This window comes from Pan troglodytes, chromosome 14, assembly GCF_028858775.2.
Source record: "Pan troglodytes isolate AG18354 chromosome 14, NHGRI_mPanTro3-v2.0_pri, whole genome shotgun sequence".
In the NCBI taxonomy this organism is placed as follows: Eukaryota; Metazoa; Chordata; class Mammalia; order Primates; family Hominidae; genus Pan; species Pan troglodytes.
Genome location: NC_072412.2, coordinates 29433108 through 29456037, shown reverse-complemented (window position 1 = coordinate 29456037; position 22930 = coordinate 29433108). Strand labels below are relative to the sequence as shown.

Sequence of the window (22930 nt, the reverse complement as noted above, 5' to 3'; positions counted from 1 at the left end):
TTTGCATGGCCAAAAAGATATAGAGAATGATGGGGTCTTAGAAGATTACAAATTGGGGTTCAGAGAGTGTAATTTATAGATGTTTGCTTAGATTTAAGTTTGAGGCAATTACATGAGTATAAATGGTACATGGACAACTATAGACTGTTCTTTAAAATGTATTCTTTAAGTATAACTTTTTATTCTTGGGGCCAAGAAGTTTTAGTGATAACTAGTTTTTATAGTTTCAACTGACTTCAGTAGAAAATATATTCATATATTTATGTGATATTCATATTTTTTATATTGTCAAGAATAAATTGAATAAAAAAAAATTTCATCTGTTATTGCAGCCTATGGTAATTATAAAGGAATAAGGAAAACTAGTGTCCGGTTTTATGTACCTGTAAGTAAATCAGTAGTTCAGAGCTGTGTAACCTTTCTCCCTATTATTTCCGTGGGTGTTCTTTTGTAATCTCCTTTGTACTTCCAAATTTGAAAACGTTGTTTAGTGTTGTAAGATGCATTCAGATAACCTCAAAGAATGGTAACTATTTTGACTTTCAAAGTAGTTCTAGGCTGGGCGCAGTGGCTCACGCCTGTAATCCCAGCACTTCGGGAGGCTTAGGTGGGTGGATCACCTAAGGACAGGAGTTCAAGACCAGCGTGGCCAACACAGTGAAACCCATCTCTACTAAAAATACAAAAATTAGCCGGGCATGGTGGTGCACCCCTATAGTCGCAGCTACTCAGGAATCACTTGAACCTGGGAGGTGGAGGTTGCAGTGAGTCAAGATCATGCTGCTGCACTCCAATCTGGGCAATAAAGTGAGTCTCTGTCTCAAAAAAAAAAAAAAAGTAGTTTTAAACATAAAGAATAATAAATGTTTTAAAGTCAGTGCTGAAAATTTTTAAAAAGTCATTATATTTTATGTTTAGGTCTCTGAAAGAAGATGAATTTGGCTGAGATTTGTGATAATGCAAAGAAAGGAAGAGAATATGCCCTTCTTGGAAATTACGACTCATCAATGGTATATTACCAGGGGGTGATGCAGCAGATTCAGAGACATTGCCAGTCAGTCAGAGATCCAGCTATCAAAGGCAAATGGCAACAGGTAAGATGATATTAAAGTATTAGATGAGTTAGGATGGCAGTACCCTATTATACTTGAGAGATTAGAGTTGGAAAATCTAATTTTGAGTTTGAGATGGAAATAGTTCCTATTTATCTCAATACTGAAATACATTTAAAATATACTCTTGAATAATTTTCTAGTATCTTACCTGGTTAATGTTTTTTGATCATATATTTCGTGAGGTATGTTTTGAAAATATTTAATTCCAATTGAATCTACTTTAACTTTTTTCTCTTTTCATGATCAGTTACCTAATTGTGTGACTGCAAACTTTTGAAATAAAGTATTTCATTCATTCATTCTTTTTTTTTTTTTTTTTTTTTTTTTGAGACAGAGTCTTGTTCTGTTGCCCAGGCCGGAGCGCAGTGGCGCAGTCTCGGCTCACTGCAACCTCTGCCTCCCAGGTTCAAGCAGTTCTCCTCCTCAGCCTCCTGAGTAGCTGGGACTACAGGCATGTGCCACCACGCCCAGTTAATTTTTGTGTTTTTAGTAGAAACAGGGTTTCACCATGTTGGCCAGGCTGGTCTTGAATTCCTGACCTAGTGATCCACCCACCTCAGCCTCCCAAAGTGCTGGGATTACAAGCGTAAGCCACCGCCACACCTGGCCCATTTTTTCTTTTTTTTTTTTTTTGAGACGGAGTCTTACTCTGTTTCCCAGGCTGGAGTGCAGTGGCGCGATCTCAGCTCACTGTAAGCCTCCACCTCCCGGGTTCACGCCATTCTCCTGCCTCAGCCTCCCAAGTAGCTGGGACTACATGCGCCCGCCACCACGCCTGGCTAATTTTTTCTATTTTTTAGTAGAGATGGGGTTTCACCATGTTAGCCAGGATGGTCTCGATCTCCTGACCTCGTGATCCGCCTGCCTCGGCCTCCCAAAGTGCTGGGATTACAAGCATGAGCCACCACGCCAGGCCTCTTTCTTTCTTTCTTTCTTTTTTTTTTTTTTAAAGAGACAGGGTTTTGCTCTGTCACCCAGGCTAGAGTGCAGTGGTGCCATCACAGCTCACTGCAGCCTCAAACGCCTGGGCTCAAGCGATCTTCCCACCTCAGCTTCCCAAGTAGCTAGGGGGACAGGTTCACACCACCATGTCCAGCAAATTTTTAAATTTTTTGTAAGGACTGAGTCTTGCTATGTTGCCCAGGGTGGTCTCAAACCCCTGGCTTCCAGTGATCCTCCTGCCTTGGCCTCTCAAAGCACTGGTATTACATGTGTGAGCCACTGTGCTGGACCTGAAATAAAGTATTCATACTTGCCCTTTTCCCTTTCCATATTTACATGTTGTTTTGACCCATTTTGCAAAACTCTTTTGAAAGACTCCTTAAAGATACAAATGAGTCAGTAATCTAATAAAAAACATTACGATATTTGCTGTCTTTTGACTATATAATTTGATTATTTAATAAGAGTTAATAAAAACTTGAATTTTAATTTACCTACTTACCATTTTTTAAATTTAATGTTTTAATTGATCAGTACCTTTTAGCATAGTTCTTGCTTTGCTGTTCTAATTCCAAATTAATTGTAACTTTTAAAAAAGAATTTTTTTTTTTTTTTTACAAATAATACTTATAAGCAATATATCTTTAAGGAAATAAAAGCATCTTCAATGATGTTTAAACAAAATTGTCTTTTGTTTTATAAGGACTTATTATTTAAGCTCGTGTTTTTCACCTGTTATACTAAAACAACGTAACATCCTTTTTAGAAAACATTAAGTAAAAAAAATACAGAACACTCCAGGAGTTTGTGTGCATCTCGTGCAGGGAACATGCTGGTCTTCTCTGTGTTATTCCAATTTTAGTGTATGTGCTGCCAATGCAGACACTCCCCCACTTAGTGTTAAAATTTAAAATCTTCTAAAAATTAAAAGTACAAAGTCAAGTGTTTCTTTGAAGTTTCCATTTTATGTACTAATGCCTTTCAAGTGTTTCTTCTAATTTTTCCATTAGTCAGAAATTGATGTTTTCCTAAGTTTTGAGGGTAAATTTGACTTATTTCCCAACTTAAATGTTACCAAGTTATATTGATTGCGAACAATATACTCGCTCCAACTCAGGCTCAAATTTTGAGTTGTTTTCTTCTATCCTTCCTATTAGCCACAGGCAGGGTATTTTATTAATCTATTATGGAAATATTTTTTATATATTCTGAATTGTGTGTGTTAAATAGTGACCATTTCTACTCAGACATTTCTACTATGTTTGTTTCCACTGGGTTCTGAAATTACATTTCTTCCACTATAGCATATTCTGTAATTGCATGTATTAGCTGTTGAATTTTACCTAGCTTTTTCTTTGGATCTATAACTCCTTCATATGTTCCTTTTAATATATTATTCAATATAAAGATGAGGGAAAATTTCTTATACTCTGCTTTACAGTGTGACGTGCTTTCTGGTTAAAAAAAAAGAATTGTTAAAATGAATTTATAATTGTAATTTTCTTTTCTTTTTTTTTTTTTTTTTGACATGGATTCTTGCTCTGTTGCCCAGGCTGGAGTGCAGGAGCGTGATTGTAGCCTTGAACTCCTGGGCTCAAGTGATCCTTCTGCCTCAGCCTCCTGAGTAGCTAGGACTATAGACTCGCACTAGGACTACAGACTCATGCTGTCATGCCTGGACTAATTTTTTTGTTTCCCCAGGCTGGTCTTGAATATAATTTTTAATCTTTATCTGTTTGCTTTGGAAAATTAGTTTGGGCTCAAAGTTTGAAAACACAAGAATTTCCTCATAGTATGTGTTCAGTTAAATTTTTTAAATACAGGAAAAATGTTGTCTTTGAAATCAAAATAAACTTTACTCAGAACTCAAAATAATTTAAATAAGGCAAAAATAATTCAGATTTCAGGTGAAGGAGAATTTAAATAAAAACTGGAAGTTTGTAATTCATAGTATAATACTGCTTCTAGCTTTCAGACACTCATGACAGGCGTTTTATATTTAGTGATATTGGGAATAGGAAATGCTGTTGAAAATTTTGGCTTAACAATTTTTGGGAATCTATTTATAAATATATTAAAAGTATTTAGCACAATATTTTACATTTCTTGGAATGTTTAACTTGTTACCTACTTAGTTGCTTGTTTTAAATTGTATTAATGATCATCATGTTCTTTGGTAGAAATGGAATTCCGTTATAAAAGATATATAACTACTTATTAAAAGGTATAGAATTATGATTTTTTCAAACTAATTTCTACCCTTTTCTCAGTATTACTTGAAATAGTTCTTTGTATTTATGAATGTTTTAATGATTCATTTTTCACACTTTGACATTAAGAAAACGTGCACTCTATAGTAATTTATTATTTACAATTTATGAAGTATTTAAACAGCTTCTAGCATAAAGCCTGTTTTTTTTTTTTTAAGGTTCGGCAGGAATTATTGGAGGAATATGAACAAGTTAAAAGTATTGTCAGCACTTTAGAAAGTTTTAAAATTGACAAGCCTCCAGATTTCCCTGTGTCCTGTCAAGATGAACCATTTAGAGATCCTGCTGTTTGGCCACCCCCTGTTCCTGCAGAACACAGGTAAATAGGACTTTATATTCTCTTTAGGTGCTTCTGGTTAATTGATGTTCACAGTGAAGCATGTTTTGAACAAAGTATGAAAAATTATTTTTGGGGACATGTAATTTCAGTATCTGTTTTTAATATTCACATTTATACGTTTACAGTTTTGTATTTGATAAAGTACAGAAGTAAATGACTTGTTACATATCTTGCTTTTAGAATGCTTTATTACGCTAATAACAATAGATGCCTATTGCTAGTCCTAAAATTTATCAGTTAAGAGAGGTCTTTTGGGTTTCGTAATGGCAGCATCAAAACTTGGATAGTTTTGCGTTTTTGCTTGAGGAGACTCTAACAACTTCAAATGAAGTAGTGGAGAAATTGAATTTTCCTGGTTGGGCCTACAGTCAATTTCCAGAGTTTTAGTGTAGAAGGAACCTTACCGATAATGTTTAAGAGGCTTATTACTTAAAGGTTACATTCCTCAGTGTGGCATCTCCCACCAGTTTTCTCTAATACCCAGCCTGTGCATCATTTACGTTAAACCTCTCTCTTTTTGCCTTTTTTTTGTCATCTTGTCTGTGCAGTCTCTTCTTTCTTCAAGGAATACCCATAATCCCCATCTCTAAACAACTCGTATTCATTCAAGTCTCAACTCAACTGACTATCCCCTCTGCAGCCTCTTTTGATTTGTCCAGACACAGCAGTTTGTTCATAGTGGTTATCATGTTGCATTTATTTGTTGCTTCAAAAGATTTGCAAGGACAAGGACCATGGTTTTATTTACTTAAAAATTAAATAATAAACTTTCATTGCTAACGCAGGGTTTGGCATATAGTAGGCATTCAACCAACATTGAATGAGTTAACACCATTAGTTTCACAAGGAAACTGAAACCTGAGAGGCCCTAATCATGCTAGATCAGGATGTGAGTTTAGGTCTTTCTGGCTTTCTGTCTGCTTTATTATGGCCAGAGTATTGCACCGTAGAAAATACGTTTTCCTTTGGCCAGTAACTGTAATCATCTGTTGAAATTTTCTAAATCATTTTAAGAACTATGAAAAGCAGTTAATTTATTCCTTTGGATTTTTTCCACTGAATTACAGATAATTTTGTGATTTTCATTGTGAAAACAGTAGATGAGGATTCTTTTTTAAGGTCTACAACAATGTATTTTTCCTCTGATGTAACCACCTTCAGGTGTTTTATACTAGGGTAACCCATATCCCTCAAAAGGCGGTGTTTTAAGAGTCATACAGTGTTACCATGGAAGTTCCAAAATAAATAAAGAAAGAATGACATTTTAGCCTACTATAACTTGAAATTTTCCTGTATGTATGTATAATGAAATACCTTGTTTTTTACTGAAAGTCATTAATTCTGAAATATACTTGTAGTTTAAACCTAAGAGCTGATAATAACTTCAAATATAGGACTATCTGCTCTGAATTGCTAGAGCACTATGATTCATTTCAAACAGCAGTGTCCGCAGATAATAACTAACATTGATGGCTCAAACTGAATAAAAAGTTGTGGATGACATTTTCCCATTGATGACTACTAATCTCAAAACGTATCACTACAGTGACACTAGTCCAGTTATTTTCTTTTCTTTGTCCTTTCTTAACTGTTCATAACATAGATCTGACTTATTTTTGTACTTGTTTTTAAATCCCTTTTCTAAATGAAAGTGAAAGATGAATGGACCAGAATGTATTTCTCTGGTTCTCCTTTCTTTGTACTAAATTTTTAAAAAAGTTTTCTTTGTGCATAGCCATTGTATGTGTGGTTTTTTTTTCCTCTTTGGATCAGAAACCCTGAATAAAAGCAAATCTCAGATTGTATATTGTCTGGAAAAAAAAAGATTTTCATTCCCATGTATACCATCAACAACAATAAGAAAACAACAACTCCACAAGGTTCTACTAGAGAAGGAAATATAATACATTGAGTAATAGCATGGGATTAATAGTTTAAAACTTTATGAATAAAGTTTCTATGTAAGCAAAAACAGTGGGTCCTTCATCAATTAACAGTATAAGGCAAATGTTAATGAATTAAATCTTATGCTGGTTTGTGGCACAGAATGTATGCAAGGGCTGATAAAATAAATATTCAGATTGCAAATTTAGACTTAAAGGTTATGGAAGGTTAGAGTTGTATAATAATATTTTTCTTGTTTTATAAACTTCGTTTCTTCTCCAGGTCACATAAAACAAATATAATAAGATTTTCACTTGACGATAGTGAATGGTAGATAACAGTCATTGGATATTCTTGGTTTAATGGAAAGACGTTTGACTTGAGTTGATGAGATTGTGAATTCTGCTTCTGAAACCTACTTGCTTTGTGACCTTGAGCAAGCTATTTAACCTCTCTAAACATTAGTCTCACTATCTGTAAAATGGGGATCTCTACTTCATGGAATTGAATAAAAAAAAATTAAGACAGCAACTGGCATGTAATAAGTAATTAAAATTAATGGTCACCTCTGAAATAAAGGACTACAGCATTCTTTCAGAGAAATAGCAAGAATAACAATTAAAAATGATAGCCTCATTCATAAAACAAGTCATTTTATTTTCTCCCTGCAGATTCTTCATAATTCCTTAGTTTCCTGAAACATTTCAATAACTCTACAGAGAGGATATGGCTTTTTAAATGTCCAAGTCTTAAGCAGTTGGTGATTATTTTCAGGGAAAGGATGATAGCTAATAATTATTAGTCACTTCCTGTATGTGTTATATGCATTATTTTATTTAAAACTCAAGTGATCCCATGAAGTTTAGGTACTGTTATTGTATATGCATATTATCATCACTAATTTATTATTATGAACCCCATTTACACTAGAGGAAACTGAAGCTTATAGTTTGTAATTTTTCCAAAGTCATCTGAACAAGAAAGTAGCAGAGCCAGGATTTGAACCCAAGTCTCTTCATCTTCAGGAGTCTTATTTGTATGCACTCTGCTATATTACTTTTGCATATATACTCAGTGGGTATGTTATGGGTATATTTTGATACACGTCTGTATATCCTGGTATTATCTACTTGTTAACATTCTTACTAGTGGTGGAAGAATAAAGAAACTGAAAATGCTTAATGAAATTTTGATATTTTAAAGGTAACTAAAAAGAACTTTCTAAGCAAGCACCACACTGAAATTACAATTTAAGTCAATAGGAAAATATAATATTTACTTCATCTTGTTTTGTTTTTTCTTTTTTTTTTTTTTTGCCATCTCTCACCTTGTAATTTACCCTGTTTTATACAAAGCATTTCAGAGATGCTTCTGATGTGATTGGCATTAGCCACTAATTTGGTAGCCCTGTTTATGGTTCTGTTCTTTTCACTTCATTGACTTTTAACACACACTTCTCCATTCCTATTGCTGACTACCAAGGTAATCTGTGTACTGTGGTTTTCCATCGGTGTTTTTGCCACATTGTTTGAAGTTCTACTTCTGTGTCATGCATCTGCTGAGTTTAATCATAATTAAGGTTTAAATCACCAGCAGTTGCTTGGATAAATCAAAATAATATTTTAAAATTTTGATTGATTGCCTTAAATGTGAGGAAACTGAGCTACAAAAGTAGGATCGTGGTGGTAGGTAGTGGAAATTTTAGAATTAAACTCCAAAGAGATGAAGTCTCTAGCTCGTTCTTGGTGTCCTAAAATATTTCTTGTATTAACGAAATGATTTTATAATAGTTTACATGTAGGCTTATTAACTGCATTTTCTTTAATGAGTTGGTTTCTTCCAGTAATACCTGAAGCCATGAAAGTAGTTTTTTCTGTATTGCAGCAGTATTCAACATGGTATATATTCAATAAGCTATTCTTTATTTAGCTTAAAAAATAAATATGGTAGGTCCTTTTTTCCCCCAACTTTATTGAGGTATAATTGACAATTAAAAATTGTATATATTTAAGGTATACAGGTTGATTATTTGAGATATATATATATATTTTGAAATATTTATCACAATAAGCTAATTAGCATATCAGTTACCTCACATTTCTTTTGTTTTTCATTTTGTCGTGAGAACACTTAAGATCTACCCTCTTAGCAGATTCAGGTATGCAGTATTGTTAACTATAGTCACCTTGCTGTACATTAGATATCTAGAACTTATCTTGCATGACTGAAACTTTGTACCCTTCGACCAATATCACACCATTTGCTTCTCCCCTAGCCCCTGGTAATAACCACTCTACTCTCTTTCTATGAGTTTGACTCTTTTTATATTCCACATATAAGTGAGTAATATGGTTTTGATGTTTGTCCCATTAATCCTATGTTGAAATGTGACCTCCATTGTTGGAGATGGGGCCTGGTGGGAGATACAGGATCATGGGGACAGATTCATGAATGGCTTAGTACCATTTCCGTGGTAATGAATGAGTTCTTGCTCAGTTCACATGAGATCTGATTGTTTACAAGAGTGCAGCACTGCCCCCCGCAACCTCTCTTGCTCACTCTCTTTTGCCATGTGATATGCTGGCTTCCCCCTTTGCCTTCTGCCATGGTTGTAAGCTTCCTGAGGTCTCACCATAAGCCAAGCGGATGTTGGTGTTGTGCTTGTACAGCCTGCAGAACTATGAGTCAAGTAAACCTCTATTTATAAATTACCCATCCTCAGGTATTTCTGTATAGCAGTGCAAAACAAAAACAAAAACAAAAAAAAAACAAACAGACTAACACAGTCAGATCATGTAGTATGTGTCTTTCTGCATCTGGCCTGTTTCACCTGCCACAAGGAAATGGTAGGATTTCCTTCTCTTTTAAGGTTGAATAATATTCCTTTGTGTGTGTGTGTGCGCGTGCGTGTGCGTGTGTATGTGTGTGTACACACACCCCGCCCCCAACATATATGCACACATTTTCTTTATCCATTCATCTGTCAATGTATGTTTAGTTTGTTTCCATATTTGGCTATTACCAGTAATGCTGAAATGAACATGAGAGTGCAGAGATCTGACACACTGATTTCATTTTCTTTGGCTGTATGCTCAGAAGTGGGATTGCTGGATCATAAGGTAGTTCTGTTTAATTTTTTGAGGACTCTCCATACTGTTCTTTATAATGGATATGTAGTACCAATTTATTCCAAGTGGTAGGTCTTTCAAAGTTACATCTTTTGGGAGAGGTAGCAGTAAGAATAGGACACACAAGCCTGAAATTATTTTATTTCTTCTGTATAGGTGCGCTAAAACTCTAATAGGCCTTCTCAAGAACCAAGGGCAATGGTATACTGTGTTTCTGTATACATATAGATAGGAAGATTGATTTTTTTTTTAAGATCAAATTAGTGCTATTCTGTAGAATTTCAGAAAAGAGGAAATTTTTATTGACTTGGTATTAAAGTTGTTGTCTTACGTTTCTTTGGGTACTCAGAGAGATTAACTGGCAGTATTTTACATCCCAATTTGCAGTGAAAAGATCAATTAAGGTCAAAGTCAAGTACTGATAGAGAATAAACTATCATTCATGCATACAGGTATTTCACCCAGGCTCTGGCTCAGTTATTTTCCTGGGATTAGAAGGTTGGGGAGCAAGTTTTTCTATCAGTTCCACTACTAATTTAGTGATCCTGCAAGTTCCTTTCTGTATACCTCATTTTCCTTTATGTAAAATGTATATTGAAGTGAGATTGCTTTGTAGGATGCTGGCCTCTGGATGCCTAGTACTGTGCCTGGTGCTGTCCCACATACGGTGGGATGCAGAAATAGACATGTTCCCTGCTCTCTTAGGCTTACGATTTTGTAGATGGGTGTGAGAGCCATTACTGAGTTAGAATGGACTGGATTTGTTGATTAATGAGATACACAGAATGAGAGAAAAATTGGAGCAGATAATATCTAGATCAAGCTGTTGAATAGGAGTTAGAAATGAGAACCAGACTTTGAGAGAGATTAGGATTCGTGTAGTTATTTCAGAATCATCAGGAACTAATGACAAAGAAATTTTAAGTTCATTCTTTATATGATGGAATAGGTTATTTGCCTAATACTATTGGCAGATTGAGATTATACTCATTTTCTTAAAATTCTGGAGTCATATTATCTTCTAAAATTCTGTTTCTGAAGTATGGGATGGACCCTATTTTTAGACTGAGTAGAATGTAAGTAGCAGGGCTGATTAAGCACACTAATAACTGACATTTAGTGAGTTCTTAACTGTGAACCAGGTATTGTGCTTTTACATGGTTTCTTTTTAAATCTTCATAGCCATCCTTAAAATAGGTACTATTGTTACCATCCCTATTTTTTAGAAGAAGACACTGAGGCTTAAAGATTCTAAGTTGCTTTATCAAATGAGTGTAGTTCAGATAGGATAAGGATTGAGAATTGGCATGGATTTAGCAGCAGGAGATCACTGGTGGCCTTGATGCACAGTTTTGGTGAAATGGTAGAGAATGATGGAATGGGTTCAGAGAATGCAGAGAGAGGAGCAGATGATGATAAGTATGCACAGTTCCCTCAATGAGTCTGGCTGAAAAAGGGAGCCAGGAAAGTGAATGCTAGCTGGGGAAGACAAGTAGTTGAGGTTTGTTGTTTTAGAGAGAAAGGAATAACAGGATGTTTGTGTGCTGATGGGAATGCTGCAGTAGAAAGAGGAAAGTTGATGATGCATGGGCTAGATGGACAGCTACTGGAGCAATGCCCTTGAGGTGACAGGAGGAGATGGGATCTAATGCACATATAGAGGGAGTGCATGAGCAGCTGGCTCAGAGTCACAGTAGGGAGGCAGGGGTATATAAGGGTGTGGTTGTAGAGAGGTGGGCAGATATAGAGGTGAGAGCTTATGCAATCATTTCAGCAAGGAGAAAAATGTAAGCAAGACTATCTGAGATTGAGAACAGAGGGTGTTTTTCAGGGTCTAAATTCTGATCTAATGTGTTCCAAGGGTGGGAGGACATTCCATTTGGTTATTTTATTTTATTGTTCCTTTTATGTAAGTTTTCTCTGGCGAGCATTTATATTATTTTATAGAACTCAGTGGTCACTCTTAAGTTTCCATTCTCCAGTTCTAGGTATGTAACACAATAAGTGCCTAAAAACTTGGCATTTCTGTCTTTTTTTTTAATGTTACAGAAAAGGCAACTGAAAGACAGAAATTATAATTCATTAAAGATTAAGTAGTGGGAACAAGATAGTGGTAAGTCAGAATGAAGCCATAACACATTACTTTTACATTTTTGTTGAAAAGATCTGTGCCTTGCTGCATGTTAGTGATTGTCATCTCCCCTCTTCCTTGCAAACTGCTGTTTAAGGTGTAGTATACATTTGTTGCCCTTCACTGCCCCGTTTTTCTTTTTCTTTTTTTTGAGACCAAGTCTTGCTGTGTCGCCCAGGCTGGAGTGCAGTGGCGCAATCTCAGCTCACTGCAACCTCCACCTCCTGGGTTCAAGCAATTCTCCTGCCTCAGCCTCCTGAGTAGCTGGGATTACAGGCGTGAGCCACCACACCCAGCTAATTTTTGTATTTTTAGTAGAGACAGGGTTTCACCATGTCAGTCAGGCTGATCTCGAACTCCTGACCTCATGATCTGCCCACCTCGGCCTCCCAAAGTGCTGGGATTATAGGCATGAGCCACCGCTCCCAGCCCCTTTTTTCTTAATTACAAGAAATCCTGCTGCTCTTCAGTCATTGCAGTATTAGGACTGAATTCTTGAAAATACCAAATAACTTCCTCACTTAAAAATGAAAATGCCTCTTCTCTGGACTTACATTGTGTAACCTTCATAATGCTTGATAATGTTGACCATCTTCTTTGGAACTCTCTTTTTCCCTCCTAAGGCTTCTGTGACATTACACAACTCTGTTTTTTTTCTTTTTTTCCTCTTTTCTTTTATTCTGACTGCAGCTTCTTTTATCTCTTCCACTTGTTGTCCCTAGTCCTTAGCTTTGTGAGCCCTATGGAGCCAAAGAGCAGTAGAAAGAAGGTCCTTACCCTCCAGGAGCTCATGTTTTCTTTGCACAGAACTTGACAACCCACCAGGCTACAAGGGTTCTGATATAGTTTGGATCTGTGTCCCTGCCCACATCTCATGTTGAATTGTAATCTCTAATGTTGGTGGAGGGGCCTGGTGGAAGGTGATTAGATCATGGGGGTGGATTTCCCCCTTTGGTGCTGTTCTCATGATAGAGTTCTCAAGAGATCTGGTTGTTAAAAAGTGTGTAGCACCTCCCTGACCTCCCCCCCGCCCCCCTCCACCTCTTGCTGCTCTGGCCATGTGATGTGTCTTCTCCCCCTTCACCTTCTGCCATGATTGTAAGTTTCCTGAGGCCTCTCCAGAAGCTGAGCAGATGCCAGTTTCCTGTACAGCCTGCTGAACTGTGAACCAATTACACTTCTTTTCTTTGTAAATTACCCAGTCTCAGGTATTTCTTTATAGCAGTGCAAGAACAGGTTCTTGTCCTAGCCCTACCACATGGCTTCTCTGAGGACAAATCATTCAACCTGTCCCTCATTTTCCTCCTCTGTAAGTTGGGGGTCAGTATGAAAATTACTTCATAGGGTTATTACGAGAATTAAATGATTTAACCCGTGTGTAAAGTGTGAAGAACATCTGGACACATAGGAAGAGCTCAAGATGTGTTTGCCATTTTCGTTGCCTGTCCCTTACTTCCACCCCACTTGATGTTCACATGGCAAATGCCCTCACCTCATTTGTTCAAATGTCACTCACGTAGAGAGCCCTACCCTGACCACCATATTTAAAATATTTACCCCTTCACTGTCACCACTCTTGTTCCCTTAGTCAGCTTTATTTTTCTTTATAGTACTCATTGTCACCTGATATTATTATATTATATATTATACTATATTGTGTGTGTGTTACCGTTCCTGCTAGATTGTAAGCTTTGTAAGCTCAGGGCCTTTTATTTGTTTGCTGCTTTACCCCCAGCACCAAGAATATTGCCTGCCACAGTGTGAGTATTCAATAAGTATTTGCTGAAAGAATGAGTAAGTAAAATGCTTATTTAGGTTTATTCATGTGTTTGCCGATGGTTTTGTTTACCATTTCTTGCATTTCACTATTTCTAGATTCAGTTTCATCTTTGCTGAAGAATATTTAGTAGTTTTTACAGCCAAGGTCTCTATTAGTGGTAAACTAACAGTTCTTTTCTCAAAATATCTGTATTTTCCTGTCACTTACATGATATTTTAGTATAAAATACTAGTTTGGTAGTTAGTCTCTATGCTTTGAAGATGACATTAGTAATAGTATTTTGTCTTCTGGCTTGTGTTATCAGTCTGTTTGTTGTTTGTTTATAGGTACCTTTTTTTCTCATTGGTTTTAAGGTTTTTTCTGTCTTTGTGTTAAACAGTGTCACTGAATTATTTAAATGTAGATTTATTTTTATTTATACTACTTAAGACTTGTGCATCTTTTGCTCGAAAATTTTTAAATGCTTCTATTCATATTAAGCATATTTATTTTGTAGTCTATAGCTGGCAGTTTTCTTATCAAAGTTATTGAGAGTCATCTTGCTTTTTGTTATTTCTGGTGAGCCTTGTTTGTGGTAAAGTTGAGAATGTTTCTTCAGTAAGGGTTTAACAAGTCATTTCAATATGTGGCTTGTTTGGAAGAAGGTGTCACTCCTAAGACGTCTGTGTTTGCTTCAGCCAGGTGCCTTAGGGATGTTACCTGCGTAGGCTCACTTTTAGGCCCACTTTCTCTGCTTAAGGTAGTGTAAAATTGAGTCATAAATCACATGAGGATGGGCCCTTTGCTGCTATATCTAGGGGGCACTTTCGCTTCACTCCACAAATGTAGAACATAGACCCAAGTAGAAAAATGTACTTTTATTTCTTCTGTCTTTAAAATTCTATCCTTTTACCAAGGTGGTTGTCCTTTGAGGGTCCTGGCTTTATGTGGTAGTCTCAATTCAACTTCTTTGACTTGTGTGGGGCTACGACCCTGTCTCAGATCTCACTTGTGTCAATAAATCTCAAGCCCTCGGATGTCTGAGGCCCAAAACAGTAAGGACTGCCATGTCTTCAGCTCATGTGCTTCTATTTCTCTCTCTCTCTTTCTTGGCTGTTAGGTATTTCACTTACCTTATGGTAAGATCAGCTATGTATGTAAAAGGATATTGGTTACATTTTACTTAGAATTCCTGCATGTTTTATTGTGGGAAGGTTTTCAGCTTATTTATTTTTGTTGTCACTGCATATTATTTTTGTAGTTCTATTATCAGTTCTTGAGGGGCTTATCTTACAATTTGTTTTCTTTGTGTGACTTGTTTATATTTGAGTTGAGGACTCTTCTTCAGCAAGGCTTTAGTTGTAGGGTTTATGTGAACAGAAAGAGATGTCTAGTATAATTGTAAAATATGTATGCACATTAAGCTAAATTATAGGCTTGGTGAATGCTGGCAGTATGTCACATGCTTTTAGTATCCACTTGGTTTTATAATCAGTAGAATAATCTCAGAAGTTGACGATAAACTGGACAAAGACCTGTGAGAATTTATCTAAAGTTCAACTGACACTATTTTATTATCTGTAGAGTAGAAGTTGTATAGTCCTGATAATATGAAAAAATATCATCGTTTGTCAAGTTTTAAAGTCTTTAGAGTTAGGCAAAAAATAAATTAAGTATCTTAGGTTTTTCAAGTTCAGAGATTTTTAGAATTTAATGGTAAAGGCAACGACCTATCTGTGGAGCCAAAGAAAAGCAAGATACAGGCAGTGATTAACTTGCCTGGGAATGATGGAATTCCATCATTAGTGAAAGGTTTAGTAGTTTTCACACCCCTTGCCCCACTCTTGAAATGACTGAATGAATGGCTTAGCAACTCTAAATAAGATTTAGTATGGCTCATCAGAAACACTGACAAGAATCCACTCAATATCCCAGCTTAAATAACTGTTGTGGGTAGCATCAAAATGCTAGGAATCCAACCCCCAACATATTAAATGGGATTGTATAATTTTTGGTGTGAGAAGTATGTCTGTAGCTCCAGATCTTAAACCATCTGAAATTTCTGGTTTACTATTATGTTGGTTAAGTTGGATGATAAGTGTTTTCTGTAGTAGTTAAGCAGATCTTTTAACTCCAGGGAGATTTAAAATTAAGGCTAGGCATGTCTAAGAGGATAAAAACTGGTAATATTTTTCTGTTAAAGGATATGTGTATATTTGCATATTTATTTTTTATGTATTTGGAATATTTAAGAAAATGGGCTAATGAGGGTGACATGCATGCAATTCCACTTTAAATGTATTATGGAATGATTTAGACTTGTGATTTTTTTTTGTACATGAAAATGCATGTTAAGTACTTTATTGGAACTCTTAGGAGAAATTTAATATTATCTTATTTGTAAACTTTATTATGTTCATAAAAGCAATTATATGTAAATTATGCTTTACTAAGTAAGGCAAGGACTAAGAAGAAAACATATTAAATTTATAAATGTTGGTTACAAAATTGTGGTGGCATTTTATTAACCAGGTTTGTAAATGGGATCAAGCATTATTTTAACATCTCTTAAAAGCAGGCCAGGTGCAGTGGCTCACCCCTGTGATCCCAGCACTTTGGGAGGCCGAGGTGGGCGGATCACTTGAGGACAGGAGTTCAAGACCAGCTTGGCCCACATGGTGAAACCCTGTCTCCACAAAAATACAGAAATTAGCTGGGCATAGTGGCACATTCCTGTAATCCCAGCTGAGGCAGAAGAATCACTTGAACCTGGGAGGTAGAGGTTGCAGTGAGCTGAGAGTGTGCCACTGCACTCCAGCCTGGGTGGCAGAGTGAGTGAGACTTTTTTTTTTTTTTTTTTTTTTGAGATGGAGTTTCGTTCAACTTGCCCAGGCTGGAGTGCAGTGACACGATCTCGGCTCATGGCAGCCTCTACCTCCTGGGTTCAAGCGATTCTCCTGCCCCAGCCTCTCAAGTAGCTGGGATTATAGGCGCCCGCCACCATGCCTGGCTAATTTTTTGTATTTTTAGTAGAGACGGAGTTTCGCCATGTTGGGCAGGCTGGTCTTGAACTCCTGACCTCAGGTGATCTGCCCGCCTCAGCCTCCCAAAGTGCTGGGATTACAGGTGTGAGCCACCACGCCTGGCCAAGAGACTGATTTAAAAAAAAAAAAAATCTCTTAAAAGGGACTTCTAAAATCTGCTAGGCTCATATGTAGAAAAAAAAACTAGCTGAATCTGAAAGCTTTAAGGAAAAACTTCTTTTTTGCATAGTTAAATTTAATAAGTTGAATATTTTAAAAATCAAAGTAAGCCTCTGAAGAGTATTCTCTGCACAAAAAGCACCCTTGAGGATACAAAACAACTCATATCAACTCGTATCATAACGTTGTCTGTGGCGCTCAATATATTTCTGAATGAGATTGATTTGCTTAGATAATGAGGGAATGCTTTTTTTTCTTTTTTCTATTTTTTAATTTTTAATTTTTAAAATTTATTATTATTATACTTTAAGTTTTAGGGTACATGTGCACAATGTGCAGGTTAGTTACATATGTATACATATGCCATGCTGGTGTGCTGCACCCACTAACTCGTCATCTAGCATTAGGTATATCTCCCAATGCTATCCCTTCCCCCTCCCCCCACCCCACAACAGTCCCCAGAGTGTGATGTTCCCCTTCCTGTGTCCATGTGTTCTCATTGTTCAATTCCCACCTATGAGTGAGAATATGCGGTGTTTGGTTTTTTGTTCTTGCGATAGTTTACTGAGAATGATGATTTCCAGTTTCATCCATGTCCCTACAAAGGACGTGAACTCATCCTTTTTTATGGCTGCATAGTATTCCATGGTGTATATGTGCCACATTTTCTTAATCCAGTCTATCATTGTTGGATATTTGGGTTGGTTCCAAGTCTTTGCTATTGTGAATAATGCCACAATAAACATACGTGTGCATGTGTCTTTATAGCAGCATGATTTATAGTCCTTTGGGTATATACCCAGTAATGGGATGGCTGGGTCAAATGGTATTTCTAGTTCTAGATCCCTGAGGAATCGCCACACTGTCTTCCACAATGGTTGAACTAGTTTACAGTCCCACCAACAGTGTAAAAGTGTTCCTATTTCTCCACATCCTCTCCAGCACCTGTTGTTTCCTGACTTTTTAATGATTGCCATTCTAACTGGTGTGAGATGGTATCTCATTGTGGTTTTGATTTGCATTTCTCTGATGGCCAGTGATGATGAGCATTTTTTCATGTGTTTTTTGGCTGCATAAATGTCTTCTTTTGAGAAGTGTCTGTTCATGTCCTTTGTCCACTTTTTGATGGGGTTGTTTTTTTTTTTCTTGTAAATTTGTTTGAGTTCATTGTAGATTCTGGATATTAGCCCTTTGTCAGATGAGTAGGTTGTGAAAATTTTCTCCCATTTTGTAGGTTGCCTGTTCACTCTGATATTAGTTTCTTTTGCTGTGCAGAAGCTCTTTAGTTTAATTAGATCCCATTTGTGAATTTTGGCTTTTGTTGCCATTGCTTTTGGTGTTTTAGGCATGAAGTCCTTGCCCATGCCTATGTCCTGAATGGTAATGCCTAGGTTTTCTTCTAGGGTTTTTATGGTTTTAGGTCTAACATTTAAGTCTTTAATCCATCTTGAATTAATTTTTGTATAAGGTGTAAGGAAGGGATCCAGTTTCAGCTTTCTACATATGGCTAGCCAGTTTTCCCAGCACCATTTATTAAATAGGGAATCCTTTCCCCATTGCTTGTTTTTCTGAGGTTTGTCAAAGATCAGATAGTTGTAGATATGCGGCGTTATTTCTGAGGGCTCTGTTCTGTTCCATTGATCTATATCTCTGTTTTGGTACCAGTACCATGCTGTTTTGGTTACTGTAGCCTTGTAGTATAGTTTGAAGTCAGGTAGTGTGATGCCTCCAGCTTTGTTCTTTTGGCTTAGGATTGCCTTGGCGATGCGGGCTCTTTTTTGGTTCCATATGAACTTTAAAGTAGTTTTTTCCAATTCTGTGAAGAAAGTCATTGGTAGCTTGATGGGGATGGCATTGAATCTGTAAATTACCTTGGGCAGTATGGCCATTTTCACGATATTGATGCTTCCTATTCATGAGCATGGAATGTTCTTCCATTTGTTTGTATCCTCTTTTATTTCCTTGAGCAGTGGTTTGTAGTTCTCCTTGAAGAGGTCCTTCACATCCCTTGTAAGTTGGAATCCTAGGTATTTTATTCTCTTTGAAGCAATTGTGAATGGGAGTTCACTCATGATTTGGCTCTCTGTTTGTCTGTTGTTGGTGTATAAGAATGCTTGTGATTTTTTGTACATTGATTTTGTATCCTGAGACTTTGCTGAAGTTGCTTATCAGCTTAAGGAGATTTTGGGCTGAGACGATGGGGTTTTCTAGATATACAATCATGTCATCTGCAAACAGGGACAATTTGACTTCCTCTTTTCCTAATTGAATACCCTTTATTTCCTTCTGCCTAATTGCCCTGGCCAGAACTTCCAACACTATGTTGAATAGGAGTGGTGAGAGAGGGCATCCCTGTCTTGTGCCAGTTTTCAAAGGGAATGCTTCCAGTTTTTGCCCATTCAGTATGATATTGGCTATGAGTTTGTCATAGATAGCTCTTATTATTTTGAGATGCGTCCCATCAATACCTAATTTATTGAGAGTTTTTAGCATGAAGGGTTGTTGAATTTTGTCAAAGGCCTTTTCTGCATCTATTGAGATAATCATGTGGTTTTTGTCTATGGTTCTGTGTATATGCTGGATTACAGTTATTGATTTGCATATATTGAACCAGCCTTGCATCCCAGGGATGAAGCCCACTTGATCATGGTGGATAAGCTTTTAGATGTGCTGCTGGATTCAGTTTGCCAGTATTTTATTGAGGATTTTTGCATCAATGTTCATCAAGGATATTGGTTTAAAATTCTCTTTTTTGGGTGTGTCTCTGCCAGGCTTTGGTATCAGGATGATGCTGGCCTCATAAAATGAGTTAGGGAGGATTCCCTCTTTTTCTATTGATTGGAATAGTTTCAGAAGGAATGGTACCAGTTCCTCCTTGTACCTCTGGTAGAATTCGGCTGTGAATCCATGTGGTCCTGGACTCTTTTTGGTTGGTAAGCTATTGATTATTGCCACAATTTCAGCTCCTGTTATTGGTCTATTCAGAGATTCAACTTCTTCCTGGTTTAGTCTTGGGAGAGTGTATGTGTGGAGGAATTTATCCATTTCTTCTAGATTTTCTAGTTTATTTGTGTAGATGTGTTTATAGTATTCTCTGATGGTAGTTTGTATTTCTGTGGGATCGGTGGTGATATCCCCTTTATCATTTTTTATTGCATCTATTTGATTCTTCTCTCTTTTCTTCTTTATTAGTCTTGCTAGCTGTCTATCTATTTTGTTGATCCTTTCAAAAAACCAGCTCTTGGATTCATTAATTTTTTGACGGGTTTTTTGTGTCTCTATTTCCTTCAGTTCTGCTCTGATTTTAGTTATTTCTTGCCTTCTGCTAGCTTTTGAATGTGTTTGCTCTTGCTTTTCTAGTTCTTTTAATTGTGATGTTAGGGTGTCAATTTTGGATCTTTCCTGCTTTCTCTTGTGGGCATTTAGTGCTATAAATTTCCCTCTACACACTGCTTTGAGTGCGTCCCAGAGATTCTGGTATGTTGTGTCTTTGTTCTCGTTGGTTTCAAAGAACATCTTTATTTCTGCCTTCATTTCATTATGTACCCAGTAGTCATTCAGGAGCAGGTTGTTCAGTTTCCATGTAGTTAAGCGGTTTTGAGTGAGATTCTTAATCCTGAGTTCTAGTTTGATTGCACTGTGGTCTGAGAGAGAGTTTGTTATAATTTCTGTTCTTTTACATTGGCTGAGGAGAGCTTTACTTCCAAGTATGTGGCCAATTTTGGAATAGGTGTGGTGTGGTGCTGAAAAAAATGTGTATTCTGTTGATTTGGGGTGGAGAGTTCTGTAGATGTCTATTAGGTCCGCTTGGTGCAGAGCTGAGTTCAATACCTGGGTATCCTTGTTGACTTTCTGTCTCGTTGATCTGTCTAATGTTGACAGTGGGGTGTTAAAGTCTCCCATTATTAATGTGTGGGAGTCTAAGTCTCTTTGTAGGTCGCTCAGGACTTGCTTTATGAATCTGGGTGCTCCTGTATTGGGTGCATATATATTTAGGATAGTTAGCTCTTCTTGTTGAATTGATCCCTTTACCATTATGTAATGGCCTTCTTTGTCTCTTTTGATCTTTGTTGGTTTAAAGTCTGTTTTATCAGAGACTAGGATTGCAACCCCTGCCTATTTTTGTTTTCCATTTGCTTGGTAGATCTTCCTCCATCCTTTTATTTTGAGCCTATGTGTGTCTCTGCATGTGAGATGGGTTTCCTGAATACAGCACACTGATGGGTCTTGACTCTTTATCCAATTTGCCAGTCTGTGTCTTTTAATTGGAGCATTTAGTCCATTTACGTTGAAAGTTAATATTGTTATGTGTGAATTTAATCCTGTCATTATGATGTTAGCTGGTTATTTTGCTCGTTAGTTCATGCAGTTTCTTCCTAGTCTTGATGGTCTTTACATTTTGGCATGATTTTGCAGCGGCTGGTATCGGTTGTTCCTTTCCATGTTTAGCCCTTCCTTCAGGAGCTCTTTTAGGGCAGGCCTGGTGGTGACAGAATCTCTCAGCCTTTGCTTGTCTGTAAAGTATTTTATTTCTCCCTCACTTATGAAGCTTAGTTTGGCTGGGTATGAAATTCTGGGTTGAAAATTCTTTTCTTTAAGAATGTTGAAAATTGGCCCCCACTCTCTTCTGGCTTGTAGAGTTTCTGCCAAGAGATCCGCTGTTAGTCTGATGGGCTTCCCTTTGTGGGTAACCTGACCTTTCTCTCTGGCTGCCCTTAACATTTTTTCCTTCATTTCAACTTTGGTGAATCTGACAAATTATGTGTCTTGGAGTTGCTCTTCTCGAGGAGTATCTTTGTGGCGTTCTCTGTATTTTGTGAATCTGAATGTTGGCCTGCCTTGCTAGATTGGGGAAGTTCTCCTGGATGATATCCTGCAGAGTGTTTTCCAACTTGGTTCCATTCTCTCCGTCACTTTCAGGTACACCAATCAGACGTAGATTTGGTCTTTTCACATAGTCCCATATTTCTTGGAGGCTTTGCTCGTTTCTTTTTATTCTTTTTCCTCTAAACTCCCTTCTCGCTTCATTTCATTCACTTTATCTTCCATCACTGATACCCTTTCTTCCAGTTGATCGCATCGGCTCCTGAGGCTTCTGCATTCTTCACGTAGTTCTCGAGCCTTGGTTTTCAGCTCCATCAGCTCCTTTAAGCACTTCTCTGTATTGGTTATTCTAGTTATACATTCCTCTAAACTTTTTTGAAAGTTTTCAACTTCTTTGCCTTTGGTTTGAATTTCCTCCTGTAGCTCGGAGTAATTTGATCGTCTGAAGCCTTCTTCTCTCAACTCGTCAAAGTCATTCTCTGTCCAGCTTTGTTCCGTTGCTGGTGAGGAACTGCGTTCCTTTGGAGGAGGAGAGGCGCTCTGCTTTTTAGAGTTTTCAGTTTTTCTGCTCTGTTTTTTCCCCATCTTTGTGGTTTTATCTACTTTTGGTCTTTGATGATGGTGATGTACAGATGGGTTTTTGGTGTGGATGTCCTTTCTGTTTGTTAGTTTTCCTTGTAACAGACAGGACCCTCAGCTGCAGGTCTGTTGGAGTACCCAGCCGTGTGAGGTGTCAGTCTGCCCCTGCTGGGGGGTGTCTCCCAGTTAGGCTGCTGGGGGGTCGGGGTCAGGGACCCACTTGAGGAGGCAGTCTGCCCGTTCTCAGATCTCCAGCTGTGTGCTGGGAGAACCACTGTTCTCTTCAAAGCTGTTAGACAGGGACATTTAAGTCTGTAGAGGTTACTGCTGTCTTTTTGTTTGTCTGTGCCCTGCCCCCAGAGGTGGAGCCTACAGAGGCAGGCAGGCCTCCTTGAGTTGTGGTGGGCTCCACCCAGTTCGAGCTTCCAGGCTGCTTTGTTTACCTAAGCAAGCCTGGGCAATGGCGGGCGCCCCTCCCCCAGCCTTGCTGCTGCCTTGCAGTTTGATCTCAGACTGCTGTGCTAGCAATCAGCAAGACTCCGTGGGCATAGGACCCTCTGAGCCAAGTGCGGGATGTAATCTCCTCGTGCGGCGTTTTTTAAGCCCGTCGGAAAAGCGCAGTATTCGAGTGGGAGTGACCCGATTTTCCAGGTGCCGTCTGTCACCCCTTTCTTTGACTAGGAAAGGGAACTCCCTGACCCCTCGTGCTTCCCAAGTGAGGCAATGCCTCGCCCTGCTTTGGCTCGCGCACGGTG

At 37.6% G+C, this 22930-nt stretch overlaps 1 protein-coding gene and 1 non-coding gene across 10 annotated transcripts in view; one reads left to right on the top strand and one right to left on the bottom strand.

Moving 5' to 3' along the window:
- KATNAL1 (katanin catalytic subunit A1 like 1) overlaps nt 1–22930 on the top strand; it is a 102576-nt gene that overhangs the window by 22861 nt on the left and 56785 nt on the right. For 8 of the 9 annotated variants that reach the window (XM_024348495.3, XM_024348496.3, XM_024348497.3 and 5 more), the window contains exons 2-3: nt 919–1094; nt 4486–4646. In XM_024348495.3, coding sequence (XP_024204263.1) covers nt 933–1094; nt 4486–4646 — 323 coding nt within the window. In that variant the 5' untranslated portion in view covers nt 919–932. Of the gene's footprint in view, nt 1–548; nt 808–918; nt 1095–4485; nt 4647–22930 lie in introns of those variants that run through there. The other variant, XM_024348498.3, reaches the window with a different exon arrangement.
- LOC112205264 (U6 spliceosomal RNA) lies at nt 2839–2941 on the bottom strand. Its single transcript, XR_002939169.1, has one exon. It is a non-coding gene; the product is annotated as a U6 spliceosomal RNA (small nuclear RNA).